General features: G+C 43.3%; 1 protein-coding gene across 2 annotated transcripts in view; it reads right to left on the reverse strand.

The window, feature by feature from the left end:
- pde8a (phosphodiesterase 8A) overlaps positions 1 to 18170 on the reverse strand; it is a 130232-nt gene that overhangs the window by 27995 nt on the left and 84067 nt on the right. Inside the window, exons 6-15 of one of the 2 annotated variants that reach the window (XM_084337857.1) lie at positions 16795 to 16883; positions 16436 to 16514; positions 15896 to 16036; positions 12644 to 12732; positions 11609 to 11660; positions 11467 to 11509; positions 10293 to 10370; positions 9193 to 9273; positions 8427 to 8497; positions 7345 to 7509 (exon numbers count right to left, since the gene is read on the reverse strand). In XM_084337857.1, the coding sequence (XP_084193983.1) occupies positions 7345 to 7509; positions 8427 to 8497; positions 9193 to 9273; positions 10293 to 10370; positions 11467 to 11509; positions 11609 to 11660; positions 12644 to 12732; positions 15896 to 16036; positions 16436 to 16514; positions 16795 to 16883 (888 nt within the window). The remainder of the gene's footprint in view (positions 1 to 7344; positions 7510 to 8426; positions 8498 to 9192; positions 9274 to 10292; positions 10371 to 11466; positions 11510 to 11608; positions 11661 to 12643; positions 12733 to 15895; positions 16037 to 16435; positions 16515 to 16794; positions 16884 to 18170) is intronic. The other variant, XM_084337858.1, reaches the window with a different exon arrangement.

Consider the following 18170-nt stretch of genomic DNA (forward strand, 5'->3'; position numbering starts at 1 on the left):
TCTTGCACTACCTCAAAGGACTTGAAAAGCCATACCCCCTTTTGTCAACTCTTGAGATCGAGGGGAATCGCTTTAGCTGGCAGCTGCAAAACGGGCTGCACAGTAATCACACAGGGCATTCGTGCACGTTCAAAGTACATCCATTGGAAAGTCTCAAGTTTCTAACTCAGTGTTACTAGAGTTAGAATGAATGATTGGAGCACTATGTCGCTAGGTAGAACGTATGTGAATGATTTTATTTAGATAATTTCATATAGAATTTTGTATTTAATTTTATTGTTTTGTTGGAACAAAAAGGGAGGATTGATCAGCATACACTTGGTACTTTCTTATTACACAGCCCTCACCTCTCCCATACCAATTTACATCTGTCTACGTTACTCACCCATTCCTATCCATCTACATCACTTACCCCATATCTCTCATACAGTCTGTATGTTCTCATCTCACCTCTCCTCTACGTTACCGACCCCATAGCTGTACAAAGCACCCACTTAGTTTTGTCTACTGCCTGTATAAATACTTTGTTAGCTCGCCATTCTAGGGAGATCCAAGGTTATGCATTCTTTGCTGTACTCCATCTCTCCATGCTGCAACATGATGCTTCATTAAAACTCCACCCTCAACCAAAGACCCTGTTGTCTGCTTCCATGAATAATCTGTTTAGGTTTAACTAGATTATTCCCCATCAGTAATCAATCAAATCAAATCAGATCACAGTAATAACTTTGATAGAAATATTCATGTCTAAAGTGAATTTTCAAAAGAGATTTCAGTCATTTAAATTTTTTGTCATTTTTATTACTTGCTCCTTAAAGGCATACTGTACTGAGTAGAATTATCCTATGTATAGACTCAAACATAATCCCTCTCAATCATCACTTGACAGTTTGATCTGAACTTAGTTTGATGGTACAGCGTATCCTATGTAAGCACTGCATTGTTTTTGTATCACATGCTGGTGCTCTTGTGACATCTAGTGGCTGGATCCTACTCATTATGCCTTTAAGGACATTTGTTTAACATTTTGAGAAATGCTCCCTCGCGTGCAGCCAGACCAAGCCTTTTAATTAAATTAATGTCCTGGTTAGAAAACAATTAGCATATTCATGAACTGTACCAGCTGGGTCAAAAATTACACCATTGAAATGAATGTGCATATGCCAGTCAATCCACAGAAAATCAATCCAATATGGAATTAGTATCCCTCTTCTTCTCGTGGCTGCAGTGCAGTGGCATCATGCCCATTCAACTACTCCTAGCCCCCCCCAGAGTCTTGGCTAGCATGCAATAATGCACGTTATTAAATGGGGTTTAATGCTAGGCTTATAGAACAGGCCGAACTGTATCCCAAACTTGGATATCAGTATAAACCCTTTATTGCCTCCAGAGACAGGATTAATGCTGTAATTATGTTAACTGTATTGTATACTATGTAATGCATAGCCTACCATACTTTTGTTTGCACAAATGTGTGTATGTCTGTGCATACTGTTTATGTGAATGAAGATGCCAATAGGTTAATTGCTCTGGGAAATGGAAACATCCTGTACATCTATACAAAGATATAGGCTAATTGGCCAGGGAAATGGAAACATCCAATACACCTATACAAAGATAAGAGGTCTCACTAAGGTTTGGCTCTCAAACTATAATTGTGACAAAACGCTTACATCTCATCCTCATTCATATGGTAGTTTATGAGCAAGCCGCCATTTTGTACAGGCAAGTTTTTTACACACACACAAGAGTCAAGGACGTGCATTGCGTGGGATCATCCCTATGTTCCCCGGGTCCTATGTTCCCCGGGTTCTATGTTCCCCGCTTTGATTGATTAATAGATTGAAAATTTTATACATTTTTATAATTTAATTAATTATTAATGTCCGCCTTGTTTCGAACGGTTAAGCTTAGGCCCTCTTTCGAACTGGTTAAGGTTAGAGTTTGGAATCAGGGCTGGTGGTCTAAAATGTTCAATCAATCAATCAATCAAAGCAGGGAACATAGAACCCGGGGAACATAGGACCCGGGGAACATAGACATGCTCCCCATTGCAATGCGCTTTTTTGTTGTGACATTGCATAAAGATGGAAGTCCAAACGACTCATTTAAAAGGCACAGTTTAAAAGTGTCATCCTTGCTTCAGTGTCATTTTGACTATGCGAGTGCAGCATGGTACAGTGGTCTGTTGACTAAATAAAAAAATAAACGTCAGGTGATGCAAAACAACACTATTCGGTACATACTAGGTGTGCCTCCCAGAACGCATGTAGGAAGATGCCGAATTCATAAAGGTGGGAGTGCTACCAGTGCACCTCAGGGTTAAACAGATGAAACTGAACCACCTGTTCAACATAGTAAATGGTACAGCCCCAAGCTATCTGAAGTCTCAGATCGATATGGTCCATACGCAGCATGGACACAATACCAGGGCCAGTGTTCGCTCTTGTAAGGTGCAGCGGGTCAAGTCTATGGCTCACAGCTAATTTTTCTACACCGGGATCTCAACGTGGAACAGCCTTCCACTTAGGATAAAACTGTCAGGATCTAGAGGTATATTTAAAGGTCAGGTTCGCTCATATCTCCGGGGTAAAGTGGCCGGATAGCCGTCAGGTCATACTTGGATTGTTGTTTTAATGATGGTATAAGAAATGCGCTATTTTATGGTATTTGGTCAGGATGTTTTTTTTTTTTGATCCACTTTTTCTCCCATTTTTCTATATTTTCTCCCATCCCAATTTCGTATCATCCAATTCAACCCTCCCCTGTCACGAACGCTGTTTCTTGCCTCCCACAAGCCGGCTGCAATGTGGACTAAGTCATACATAGCACAAGTCCCCTCCGGTACTTGAGGTAACAGCAGTCGCATCTTTTCACCTGCGCAGCTCGATCTCTCAGTGTCGAGGAGTAACGCGTGGGAGGCTCACGCTGCCCCCGACACTTCCTGATTCTACTGCGCAGGCGCACCAACCGACTTGTAGGAGTCGCTTGTTCACAACGTTCGATCCCCACCCTTCAGTTTTCCCTCCCCGTAATACGGCCAATGTGTATTACTGCGGACGACCAGCTAAACTGAAAACAATGTGGAGAGCTGGATTCGAACACGCGAATCCTAGCGTCTCCACACTGGTGGCGAGTGCCTTGCCCACTACACCACCTAGCCGCCCCTAGTATTTGGTCAGGATGTTATTGACTTGTTTTTAGATATGTAGAATATGGATTTGTTGTATTGGACTTTTGCTCTATGTGTTTTATATGTTATTTGTGTATTAAGTCCTTTGGTCAGAACATCTGGGACCATGCTGGAAATAAGTGTTGTCACTTTTGCATGTCATCCCTTGGATTTGTCGTGTCTTTGGATCCATAAATAAAATCAATCAATCAACAGTTTTGGAATACGGGCTGGGTGCAAAATCGGACTGGCTCGTCTTATTTGAAAGTTTGAGTGTTAGTGTCGGAGACCAAGCACTGAAAGAATTCAGCCTTCCAAAGAGCACCTTGCCACACACACACACACACACACACACACACACACACACACACACACACACACACACACACACACACACACACACACACACACACACACACACACACACACACACACACACACACACACACACACACACACACACACACACACACACACACACACACACACACACACACACACACACACACACACACACACACACACATTCTGTATAGAGAAATTCCTTTCTCCAAGATGCCTGGTTCGATGAATGTGAGTATTTTAAACGTTAACCCACATACTGTATCTGATGCCCCCACCACGCTAGTGCACGTGTGTCTCAGTGTTTACTTCACGGATTGAGAGCGGAAGAGGAGACGCTCATCTTTGACCTGAGCATTGTCTCCTCTCATGCTGCCTCTGTACACACCAGCTATTTTAGGACGTTCTCCCCCAGAAACATGACAGTGCCTCTCTTGAACGCTCACTGCACCTACTAAGCATGCGCACATGCACACGCACACACACACACACACACACGATCTACCTCAGAATACTAAGCTGGAGCCCAGAGAATAAATAAGCAACCCAGCACTTCCTAAACAGATAAAATTCTAACATACATAATCTCTGACTGGACCCACCCACCCATTCACTCACTACATGGCTCTCTGGTTTCATACGTCCCTCTCTCTCCCCCTCTGTTCCTCTCTAGTTCTAATCTATCTGTCTGGTTGTCTCTATTTGTATCCGTCTGGTTGTCTCTATTTCTCTATCTGTCTGGTTGTCTCTATTTGTATCCATCTGGTTGTCTCTATTTATCTGGTTGTCTCTATTTCTCCATCTATAGTATATATATGGAAACATCCTGTACATCTCTATATATATATATTTCTCTCTCCGTCTGGTTCTTTCTCTTACACACCCCTAAAGAAGGTCCAGCAGCAGCTCCTCTCAGCAGATCTCTGGGTCTGGGTCTATCTAGAGTGCAGCTAGTCTATAGAGTGCAGCTAGTCTATAGAGTGCAGCTAGTCTATAGAGTGCAGCTTGTCTATAGAGTGCAGCTAGTCTATAGAGTGCAGCTAGTCTATAGAGTGCAGCTAGTCTATAGAGTGCAGCTTGTCTATAGAGTGCAGCTAGTCTATAGAGTGCAGCTTGTCTATAGAGTGCAGCTAGTCTATAGAGTGCAGCTAGTCTATAGAGTGCAGCTAGTCTATAGAGTGCAGCTTGTCTATAGAGTGCAGCTAGTCTATAGAGTGCAGCTAGTCTATAGAGTGCAGCTAGTCTATAGAGTGCAGCTTGTCTATAGAGTGCAGCTAGTCTATAGAGTGCAGCTAGTCTATAGAGTGCAGCTAGTCTATATCTAAGTGCAGTCATGCTTATTCGTCTGATCCACAGGACAGGATGTTACCAGACCTGGAGCTAAGAGGAAGAGAGAGAGCGAGAGAGAGAGAAAGAGAGTGTGTGTGTGTTGAGAGAGTATCTCTCAGTGTGTGTGTGTTGAGAGAGTATCTCTCTGTGTGTGTGTGTGTGTGTGTGTGTGTGTGTGTGTGTGTATGTGTGGTTGAGGGAGATACATACAGTAGAGAGAGCGACATGAAGTCAGAGAGAGGAGAGACTGTACTGTAGAGAGAAGAGACATATAATGAGAGAGAGAGATAAGAGACATACTGTAAAAAGAGTCATAGAGAGAGTTAGAAGAGACATACGAGAGAGAGAGAGAGAGAGAGAGAGAGAGAGAGAGAGAGAGAGAGAGAGAGAGAGAGAAGAGAGAGAGAGGGCTTTCCTCTCCAGCCTACAGGAGCACAAAGGACAATCTAACACTTCCTCTGGGGTCACTGCCAAGACTGCCAACTTGGCACTCTCTCTCCCTCTCTCTCTCCCTCTCGCTCTCTCCCTCTCTCCCTCTCTCTCTCTCCCTCTCTCTCTCCCTCTCTCCATCTCCCTCTCTCTCTCTCTCTCCCTCTCTCTCTCCCTCACACACAGGCATTCCTGACTTTCCACTCCTCTGGTTTCACACATGATACATCACAGAGGTATATAGTCTACCGCATGATGATAGTGGATGTCTAAGTAGACATGGGTGTTTGTTCATTGCACGGTATCTCCACAGAGCTCACGTTTCTCTGAGAGCAGTGAAGCTCAAATACTTTTCCACCACTGTCTGTTCTCCATATAACATGAATGCTATCTCCCGTAAGGCCTCATTATCTAGAAGATAACAAAGGATTATCACATGGGATCAACATTTCTCTGTTCTGAAACTCTCCTATACAGTATCATGTCATCGTCTGGATACACACAATGGAGGCCTTACTTGTGGACTTCTCTTTTCTTCCCGTATAGACGACTGCACTTCCGCGTTACATTGAGCTCATGGAGGAGAGAGAGCGGGGGGAGAAAATGAATGAATGTGGATGAGAGCCTTGACATTAAGTGGTTGTAGCTACGGCTGTGGGAGTGCTGGAGACCTGATCCAATAGACGTTTATATACGCATGAGTCTCCTGAACACGGAGCAACCAATCCAAAGTCGATCGGCATTTTCTCCACCGAGCTGTAGTCACTTTTTCGAACCTACTCACGAACTACGCATGCACAGATTGATGAACCTAGACTCCGTGGGCAATCTGCGCATGCATAGTTCTGGAGTAGATGCAGAAAAGTGACTATAGCTCGGCATCGACTCCGTCGCTCCTCCGTGTTCAGGAGATTCAGGCGTATAAAAGTATATTGGATCATATCTCCAGCACCCCCACAGCCATAGCTAAAACCACTTAATGTCAAGGCTCTCATCCACATTCATTCATTTTCTCCCCCCGCTCTCTCTCCCATGATTTCAGAATACCGGAAGTGTTGCAGTGGTCTATGGCTGCCTGTAACCATTGGTAACCACTTTCAAAAGAAAATGCCTAATTTCTGTGCAGTGGTAGAGTCATTATCCTACGCAGAGAGTTGGTCGACATTCCACTGTCAAACATCTCTGCCCAAAGAGGAAGTAAACTAACCGGTTCTACCTATACTCGCATTCTTTTTCATATTGAATATTATTAACATATTGAATAAATAATATTATGTTATTGTTCCCCCCCTATATCTTTTTGTCTCTTTTATAAATAAAAACAAAAAATATGTTGGAAAAAAGTTGACGTTCACAGCGTCTGTGCAACCTCGTCTCCATGGAAATGACGATGAACGCAGCCATAAAGGTATGGTTTCCTTACGCAGAAAATACATAAACTTTTCTGAAAATGACACTGCATAACTCATTAATGTTCAGAGAAGCTTAATCTTTTGTCATTTGTGATACTCTCCAATGTATACATCCAATTCAAAGTTATAGCCTCATTTTCTTTTAAACAAATTTGGTCGCGGAGGTCCAGATTTGGTACAGATTTTGGCTCTTTTGGGCAGAGGTGTTTAGCAGGCTGTGGTAAAGTAGGTAAAACACTGAAAGCATGCTATTACTGTTCCACTGTGGCCTGTTTACAAGATCCAGTCATAAGACACCAAATGTCTATGTTTTCTGTTGATATATTTCTCATATATCAGCACATAGCAAGTTATTTTTGCACATAGCACATGCTATGTACAAATCAATGGTTGCTATAATACAAGCAGCCATGTTGGAAGACAAATAACTACAAAAACACTCTGTGTACGGCCTCTATTATATCCAACTTTCACTTTTAAAGAATGTAAATTAATGTAAAATAAATGTAAATGTTATTATTATTTACAAACGTTTCACCACGTGTTTTTCGATGTTGTGATTCCTGTTTGACTATAGCAGATCTATTTGAGGATGATATGGGTTTGCAAACTTGTCTACGGTCCACTGTGCCCAGTAGTGGCGTGGGGGTCTGCCCTCACCATCATCAGCCCCCCCACAAGGTCATTGGTGTGGGGGTCCTCATCCTTGGTGCCCAGCTGTGGGGAGTAGAGCTCTGTGGTCCTCAGGATCTCTAATACCCGGTCCAAGGCCTCTGCCACCGGCATGGGACTGCTCTCCTGGGCTGCGTTGATGATGTTAATCACCTGGATGGTGAGACGGAAGAAGAAGAAGAGGAGAAGAAGAAGCTTGAGAAGGAGGAGGAGGAGGAAGAGGAGGCAGAAGAGGAGGTGGGGGAGAGACACATACTTGAGTGCAGTTCATTCCCACTATTGCCCACTCTCTCATGTGGCTCTCTCTTATCATTTTCAGTCACACTGGCCCCCTTTTCAGCTTTGGAAAGAGGGGAACGCTTTCTAACCATACCTTGATTATTTCTCCATCTCTACTCCGAATACACATAGAAATACAGCCACTGTAAAGTGGTACATTCCCGGACACATCAACGCTCTGAGCTGAGGTAAACATGAATCACAGGGACACATGCTCATACACACACAACACACACAACATGCGTGCCAACACACACACACACACACACCAATATCAACAGTTCCATCAGTAACTTTATTCTGAGGAGGAAGATGCCTACAGGGCCTGATAGCATAGTCAAATGATACAACTGAGCAACTGCAGCATGTCATATGATCTGCTTCCGACAAGTCGGGCTGCTCTATACATACTCCGCTGAACAGGGGCGTAGATGTGGGGGAAGTGGAACTGACGACCCAGGGCCCCAAGCTGGGGGAGTCTTGACTAAAAGCTTTGTTTTAAAAGGTTGTTTTAAATGTTATTTATTGAGCCTATTGCATTTGTTTGATTATCCGCAGGAGGTATGAGTCATGTATGGGAACGGGGGCCCAGAGACACATCATGTGTCGAGGGCCCAGAATATCTTGCTACGCCTCTGGCACTGTCATTCTGATCCCACATGCTTTGTTGGTCTTTTCCATGAAATACAGTTACAGACTTAAAAGTTTAGTTGTGTGATGGAGCCAACAATAAAATCTGATATCATGTGATGGAGGCCAGGAGGGAGTGTGGAGGAAGGAGAGGAACCAACCTTAGTGATGGGAGCTTCTATGGTCATGGAGTGGATCCTGGCCATGGAGGAGTGCCTTCGCTGGGAGCTTCCTGGAAGGGTAATGGAAGCTCACTATATATGCTTGGTCTTTCGTTCAATCAGAATTCTCAAAAGGTGGACATTTGTTAAAATTCACTAAAGAAGGGCGGCTAGGTGGTGTAGTGGGCAAGGTGCTCGCCACCAATGCAGGAAACGCTGGGTTCGAGCCCAGCTCTCCACATTGCTATCAGCTTGGCTGGTCGGTCATACTAACACAATTGGCAGTGTTAGGGGTGGGAAAGCTGATGGGTGGGTCCTGGTCGTTGTAAACAGTGACTCCTACAGTTCGGTCGGGGCGCCTGCTCAGCAAGGATAGGATCTAAGGGGGGTAGTGTGATCCTTCCACACGTTACACCCTCTCAGTGAAAGTCCGCGCTGCCAGGTGAAAAGAAGCGGTTGATTGGCTAGACGTGTGTCGGAGGAAGCACGTGGTAGCCTCCACTCTCCCAGACCGACTGTGGGGGGTAAGTGCGCAGCGACCAGGAAGGGGATTGGGAATTGGCATAACGACTAACATTGGGATGGGAGAAAATCGGAGGAAAAAAGAGGGGGAAAAAGACCAAAAAAAAAAAAAACAATAGCTGATAATACATTTCCCAAATGATAAATCCCCATACAGGTGGACTGCGCGGGAAACTAAAGTGACGTACACAGACTACACCTCCCTATAGACAGGAAGACAATTGACCAGATATCAAACCCTGACCTCTTTTCTTGATCCTCCAATCACAACTGTTGTCAAATGTATGAACAAATGTGACTGGGTCCAGCGGCAAGAGACTCGTGTCTGGAAGTCAGATTGCGAGAAAATCAATGAAATGTTTTAATAATTTTTTTTACATTATCACAGTTTGAATGTAACATATTGACTGTAACAGCTAACAGTTATAGTATCTCTAAATAGTAAAAACCTTTGTATAAAAAAGGCAGTTTGTGACACCTAGTATATCTGACTGCCAAGGTGTCAAAAATGCAGCCAAACTTTAGATTGGATTTTTCTCTGCTCTGAGACTTGAGGTTTAACTAGATTCAAATAAGCACATCTCCTTCAAATATTTTCAAGACACATTATTTGAAAGCTTACATACTTTCATAATCTGTACAAATCTGAAAAATTACAGAGGGAGACTTGTGCCATGAACCGCCGGGCTCGGTCACAAATATGTACGTGTTTATTTAGGGAAAACACATCCTTTATCATTCTTTTTATTTAACCCTTGAGTCAACCTTAAAAAAAAACACTACCTGTCTCCCTAGTGAGCAAAACTGCGATCTCAGTAAAACATATCTTTTTCATGTATTGTTCCAATTTTCTTTCATGAATATCATTATTAACTTCAGTCCTCACCATACATAGAGAATATTTATTCATTTTCAGGATTTTAACCATTTCTTAAATTAGGGTTAGCGTTATGGTTGGGGTTAGGGTTTGGGTTAGGGTTAGGGTAACCCTAACCCTAACCTGTCCAGTTCTGCGACTAGTGTGAAAGGTGTGACACTTGTTCACGCGCTTAACACTTTGAATGCCCATAACGAATATTCTCGTTCGTGTGTCGGAGAAAGCACGTGATAGCCTCCACTCTCCCAGACCGACCGTAGGGGGTAGGTGCGCAGCGACCAGGAAGGGGATTGGGAATTGGCATAACGACTAACATTGGGATGGGAGAAAAACGAAGGGAAAAGGAGGGGGAAAAAAAAGATTAAAAAAAAAGAAAAAAAAAGAAAATCAGCTGTGTGCGTGTGTGTGTGTGTGTGTGTGTGTGTGCGTGCTCAGAGTTTCCACTATCTATCTCCCTCCCGTCTCACCGTCGCTCCCTCGGGACGTGGTGGATCTGACGTCCAGAGAGCCTTTCCTTCGATCCCTGTATCTGCTGGACTGGATGTCTGAGGAGAGGACCACACTATGTGTTAAAAACACACACACACACACACACACACACACACACACACACACACACACACACACACACACACACACACACACACACACACACACACACACACACACACACACACACACACACACACACACACACACACACACACACACACACACACACACACACACACACACACACACACACACACACACACACACACACACACACACACACACACACACACACACACACACACACACGACTGGATGGGAGATTCTGCAGAAACCTGGTCTATACACATCTGGAGGGATGCACCAAATGTTCACTGCCGATAGCGGTTCTGGGTCATATGATCGGATCCATTCCTTTGGACTGACCAGTATAGACTTCACCCCTGAAACAGACAGGATGCAGTACGCGTCCACAGTGGACACACCCAGCAAAGAAGCTCCCTGCATGTGGGTGGGGTAAAAAATCTAATTTTAAAGCTCATTTTCTTGCTACAGTATGTCAGATGTGGCCTCCATAGAAATACACTGGGAGATTCACTCCCAGCGCCTCAAGACTGTGTTCAGAAACCCGGTGCTTGATGTGTCTGCTCTGGCGCCAACGTATGCCTCTTGCATTCCGGGCCATTGACCCTATATTCACATGGTGGCCATTTTACACTGCTTTTCTCCCAAGGTGGGAACAGAGTGGAAAGGAATCCCATCCTGAGCAAAATGGCTGCCGTGTGAATATGGCCAATTCTGCTTCCAGTCAGTTTCAGGGGTTAGGCCATTGGACAAAACGTATTGAGAGACATAATCCAATTTCTCCATTAGAGACGTTCAACATCTTGAAACTGCATTAATAAAAAAAAATGTATAAAATCTAAAACAAAATCGCTTTGCTTTGATTTCTGAAATGTTACAAATGGCTCTTTGTGCCCAACTTCAGCGCCAGGGAGATTCTCCCGATACCCACCCTATTTTAGCTTGGTATCGGCGTCATATTTGATACTGGTATTGGCGCATCCTGTACGGGTATCCAAAGTAGTCGAGGAGGCTTTTAGGGAGGGGTTTGGGGGGAGTATAGAGAACATGTGACACAGGTCCTACCTGTCTGAGACTCTGCCTGCACGCGCTCACCGGACTTGTCATTCTGCAAGGAAGACAGAAAACATCTCCATGTATCTGGGTCAGAAAACACCAGTCTTTCATTTATTTTGTTTTGTAATGACCTCGTGAGCGTGACTCTTACCTTCTTATTATCGTTTAAAGGCCAGTTGATAGACACATAGTGTCTGATTTTTCTGTAAATGAACGGAAAGTATTAATAAGTAAATGAAAAGAAAAAGGGATAGAAAAATAACAAATAAAGTGATACGACACACTGTGTCCAAAGAAGTGGAATAAAGTGATACGACACACTGTGTCCAAAGAAGTGGAATAAAGTGATACGACACACTGTGTGGGAGGAAGTGGAATAACGTGATACGACACACTGTGTGGGAAGAAGTGGAATAAAGTGATACGACACACTGTGTGGGAAGAAGTGGAATAACGTGATACGACACACTGTGTGGGAAGAAGTGGAATAAAGTGATACGACATTGTGTGGGAGGAAGTGGAATAACGTGATACGACACACTGTGTGGGAAGAAGTGGAATAAAGTGATACGACACACTGTGTGGGAAGAAGTGGGTCCCAGAAATGATTCTCTCTCACTTCCAAGCAGTGGAAAAGTAGGATACATTTTATTTGTTTAGCTCACACAATAATCTGCCGAATAAATGTTGGGTCTAAAGAATGTTTATTCTGAAAATGTGGGTTCCCCGAAAACCACTGCACTAACTGTAGGGCAATCCACAATGGAGGACAAATCCAGATTAGGAATGGATGAGACAAAACAAACGAGCCATCACTCGCACTCCTACACAGTTAGACGACGTCAAACATCTCTTCCCAAAGAGGAAGTCAACTAACGGGTCCTAGTTGGACTCATATTATTTGACCTTAACATTATTGAATATAAATAATATTATATTAATTGTTCTCCCTATCTTTTTAGTCTACTTTATAAATAAGAAAAAAAAACAGTTCTGTTTATTCACTGTGGCCATGAGAATGATGATGAATGCGAAAGTTACCACCATCACCTTTTCTTTTAAACTAATTTGGTCATGGAGGTCAGTTTTTGTTACAGTGACTGAGCTGTTTCAGGCTGTGTGATGTACAGGCAACTCTCCGTAGGAGTGTGATAGGATGAGCTAAGCCGATCAATCTGTCACTCACCCTCCCTGTCCAATCACAGGTGTGATCTTCACATTTTGTTGAATGTTGTCTCCATTCTTCTTTTTGGCATAATAAATCCCCTGCCACTCCTGGAACACACCAAGGCAGAGCCAAACGAGAGGCAGTGAGACATACAACAGTGAGACACACATAGGATCACATTCAGGAACAAGGACACACAGGGGAAAATACACAAATAATGGATTGCGCGGTGCTAATTGCACCCTTAATTAACATGCGGGCAGAAAAGTGGCCATTTTTGTTTTCGTTTTTGAGGACTGCATACCTTTTTTGCAAACCAAAATACTATACTTTATACTCATAGCACATGCATGAAAGATAACATTCTGAGGTTTATGATACAATTTAGTGCTAATGAAATAGAGTAACATAGGTCTGAACTTGAGTTGTAGAAAAACTTGTTACTCAAGTTTTTCTGTAGTAGTTAGTAGTCCAGAAGTAGTATTTCCCCAGAAATTCGTATGGCTTAAAAAACTCCCGTAGAAAGATCCATAGCCTGAAGCCTTATGTAGCACATGTCCAAATTTCATAAAGATCCGCTCCGCTTGGTAAACTGTGTACAAAAGAAAAGCTCAGTTTTCTCATAGACTTCAATTAATTCAGCGTTTTTTCGCTTGTGAGTTCTTCACCTAGATCCCTGATTCGTACATTCCCACGTGGGGTATCGTTGGAAAGCCACACTCATTGGCTACAACCCTGTCCAATAATTTTCGAGATCGCCAAATGATTGACGGAACTAGAGCCCCAAGAGTCAGGAGTGGTATATTGCGCAATACCGTGTACTTTGCACAAGCCTCAAATATCGGCATGTAACTCGAGAACCGCTGAACGGATTTTGTCACCTGAAAGGGCTCTCGACAGGCAACAAATGGGGCTTTAATTCGATCTATATATATTGTATTACAAAATATGCACACCCGAGCCACTAGTGGTCGCCAAAGTGCCGGGGGCAAATCGTCCTAAAAAGGGCCCACATGTGGGCCCTTGCAGCTTAAGAGGCTAACTGCGTGAGTTTAGCGCGCGGTATCTGATCCATCTTTGCGCATTATTCACTAAAGACATTGTGCGGATGAGATAGTAGCGCAAACATGCCCATATGTGTGCAGTTTGCTCCTGATTTGCTCCAGTGCAGTTTGCTCGCCGGAGCAGTTTGCACCCGACAGCGCTGTTGGCAGATATCAGGAAGGGGAAAAATAAACCCGAAATAACAATGCTTCCATTGTTATGAATGAGAGAACCCACACAGCAGGAGATTTTCGAGCGACAATCGCGCAGCAAGGTCACAATGAGGAAATAACATGACTTCTACTTATCATTTGTAATATAAATAAATTGATCAATACATTCATTGATCAATAACCTACATATTATTACCATGCTATTTAAGTTAGTTATTAATTAACTAAGTTAGTTTGTCATTTATATGTGCTGCTTAACACTTTGAGTGCCGACGACGTGTATTGTCGTCTTATCATGCCCCCCGTTGAGTGCCGACAACGTGAATTGTCGTTAGATTTTTTTATTAGCGATCTCAATTCATATTTCATCAACCGAGTCTTCCGTTGGTACAGCAGACCGTCTAGGAGCTCAGATGGGAAAATACCGCCCCCTATTATCCCTGTGTAACTGCAGGCCATTCGATTATACTGGGAGATCCCTGTGGGGGGAGCCTACTGGCTCAATTATGCTGGCGATGGATCTGATGATGAGGGAAGTGATCGTGAGTTGGAAAGCAGCGTGGAATATATATTTACAGCAGCCAATAATCAATCAATAAACGCGATCGATATTTGGAATGGCAATCAGGAATTGGAATAATCTTTTTGGAGAACATCTGATCTAAGGTAAGGAGTCTATGTTACCAGTTTTAGGATAATCAGAGCTGTATTCACTGAGATATCAGCATGTGCCGTGTGTGTGTGTGTGTGTGTGATGTTGAGGAAATTAGAGAATAGATTTTTCAGCCCGCTTCTATAGCGTGCATAAGTACACATATACTATCGATAATCTAGCGTTTATTTGAAAACGATTCATAAATAGGCCGAAAAATTACAACGTGTTTGTGTATTCCAGAATATTCCAGTAAATGCCTTTTATCACGGAATCTTTATATTTTCCTTGAAAACGAGGGCTTTTCAAAATGCTATAAAACAATCCGTTTCAACCATGTTGACTGCAAACAAGTCATTGATAAACGACGGGCAGATTAGACACATAGCCATAATTTAAGACAGAGATTATGCGTTCACAACGCTATCATTGAAGTCGGTGGTGGCATTTAACCATGCTTTACCATGTTAATGGCCGGCACTGAAAGTGTTAATAGAAGAGCTAGAGAAAGGGGGCGGTGCATCAAAGAGCTGCTTTAATGGAAAAGGTGACACACTCCTTGTGTACAGTATGCTTGTTTCATGTCCAGCGATCCCCTAGACCGCTGCGCCGGCGTTAAAGGCCCCTCCCCCGTGGCTCCTCGGTCTGCTAGTGACCTTCCCTCTCTCTGTAGTGACATCACAGCAACACATGAAACAGAGCTGCTCTGTGTCCGTCACACAGGCCAACAGCGAACAGCGTGCTCTTCGCAGACACCAACTTCAGCAGGTTTGTAAGAAAATAAATGACACGTTTGCAAAGAATATAAAGTATTGGCTTCGGCCACCGTGGCGTGCAACCGCTTGCTCTGCGAACCGGTCCGACGTTCCACGTTGCCGGCTCCCGTGGCTACGTGTGGTCATCTAGGCTGTTGTGGCTACGTGTGGTCATCTCGGCTGTTGTGGCTACGTGTGGTCATCTCGGCTGTTGTGGCTACGTGTGGTCATCTAGGCTGTTGTGGCTACGTGTGGTCATCTCGGCTGTTGTGGCTACGTGTGGTCATCTCGGCTGTTGTGGCTATGTGTGGTCATCTCGGCTGTTGTGGCTACGTGTGGTCATCTCGGCTGTTGTGGCTACGTGTGGTCATCTCGGCTGTTGTGGCTACGTGTGGTCATCTCGGCTGTTGTGGCTACGTGTGGTCATCTCGGCTGTTGTGGCTACGTGTGGTCATCTCGGCTGCCGTGCCGCACGGAGTACATCGGCGGCAATGTACAGTATTTGACTTTTTATTCTAGGCCGAGTTCTGCAGTAAATCACACAACTACAGATTGGTCTGGCGACGCAAATGAACCACAATGAAAACAGCAGAAAACAAACAAACAACAACAAGACAAAACAACAAAGACATTGTAAAAGGTTTACCTTTCCTTTCCGTATGCAGGAGTTTATTGTTTCAAGGAGATCAGGCTTATTCTTCTCACTTTTAGGCACTTCTATAATTTCCTTCCCTAGTAGCTCGCCTTGCTGGTAGCCCATGATGGACTCGTAGGCAGGGTTCACGTACTGTAAGGAGAGAGGGGAGCCAGAGGTCAGACTCTCTCTGACAAACATCTGTTCTCCCAGAGATTACACTAAGCTGAGGTCAGCTGTGGTGCTGTCCAATAGCTTGTCTTTGGGGTTAGATGTGGTGATGACCGCTACCAGCATCTGAGCTCTCTGAGCCTATTCACTCATCAAGCCTTCATAGCGCTCACACACCAAAAAAAACATGACAGTATCGCCTAAAATGCTCTGTGGCACGGAGGACAAGAGCGACCATTCAGAGGAGCACAGAGAACACAAATATCATCTGAGAACAGGGATCACAAGACACCAGCAGGCGCTAAAACAAGAACAAGGAGAGAGAGACAGATATAGAGAGAGGGAGAGAGAGAGACAATGTTCAGCAGTGAGAACAGTCACCTGAATGACTTGATCTTCAGAAGTGATCTCTATGGCCTCTTGACTTTGTTCCAGAGCAGTGAAGATGGCGTTGCCGGCCCTTAGATGAAGAGAGAAAGAGCTTGAAGACAGAGGCGTTCATTCTGAACACATGCACCGATGAAACACAGAACACAAGCTAAGAATACATTTCATACCATCTATCCAGCATGTTCTTCCACATACCTTTGGGAATATCAAAGTGACGTGTATTTATTTCGTCACCATGAAAATAATGGGTAACAGCATTGGCACAGCAAATTACATTTTGACCATAACAGACATCCTATAATGTACTTTACTGCTACCGCTGTATGAGGTTAATCGATGCGGTTACTCACCTCAGTTTGAACTGCGCCCGCACTTCTCCATACTCCAACTGCAGCAGCTCATTGTAGCAAGCCATCAAGTTAGCATTCTCTACATATCTCTGATGGTAAGAGGGCAAAACAAGGTAACATCAATCAATCAGTCAGACTGGGAATAACAAACACACATACAGGCATAAGTGCGAGCATGTGTACACTAGGGCTGACCCCTATTAGTCGATTAGTCGACTAATCGGTCGAAAGGAGCCGTAGTCGACTAACCAACCTCTTAGTCCAGGGGTCAGCAACCTTTACTATCAAAAGAGCCACTTTTCCCCCGTCCCACAAAATAAAATGCTCAGGGAGCCGCACAACCTATTTACCCTTAAAAAGAAGATAACACAGTGTATAACGTTTTATATATCCCCAAGCATACCCCACATTTAGCATAAAACGCCTGACAATTGCATACCCAAAGTAATTTGCGATTTATTATACTTTATACTTATAGCACACAGTTTGTTGCATTAATGGGATTATAAAGCAACAAAAAGAAAAAAAATTACTTTTTAATTGCTGTTTTTACCTGTTATAACAAAGGAAAACCTCAAACTCTTATGAAGAGGAGAAAACATACTGGCTGTGTAGACCTATTTTTTAATAAAACACAGAAGAGGAGAAAAAACACTGGCATCTGTAGACCTACTTTGAAATAAAACCCTGAACTATGCAGCTTTATTAGAGTCCTTCCCTTATTTGTGTAAAATCTATAAAATAAAAAGTAAATTTTTCGTTGTTCGCAAATTTCGCACCACATATCAGGCATACAGGTAAGCCTTTTGTTGACTAAATATCTTAGTTGATGAAATATTTTTTCATTTCAGTGTCACAGTATGACAGCGATCTCCAAAACAATAAAAAAAATTAAATAAAAAAAGTTTAAATTTTTATTTATTTTTTGCCAGCTGATTGGCTAAAGAGCCGCATGCGGCCTCGCATGCGGCCTCGAGGCCGCAGGTTGCCGACCCCTTTAGTCGAATAGTAAAAATATATATATATATATTATTTTTTTAATAATTTTTTTATCAATCTTTCCAAAAGAAAAGAGGCCTAGAAGCGTGGCTAACGCTAATGGCACGCATACCAGAGGCTAACTGCCTACGAAAACAGGCACAGAGGCACTGAAAGAAAATTTCACCCATCTAATGAACACACTAGACTAGACAAATATCAAGATGTATCCATCAGTGGACCAATTGCATGCTTTTGCAGAGGACAAGAAGCCTTCAGTCGACTCCTTCAGACATTAAGCACCCCCCACAGCCCAAATGGAATGATAAAAAATTATAATAATAAAAAAAAAATTATATTATATATATATATTTTTTTTTGTCGACCAATAGTCGACT

This window comes from Notolepis coatsorum, assembly GCF_963971535.1.
Source record: "Notolepis coatsorum genome assembly, chromosome: 20".
Lineage (NCBI taxonomy): Eukaryota > Metazoa > Chordata > Actinopteri > Aulopiformes > Paralepididae > Notolepis > Notolepis coatsorum.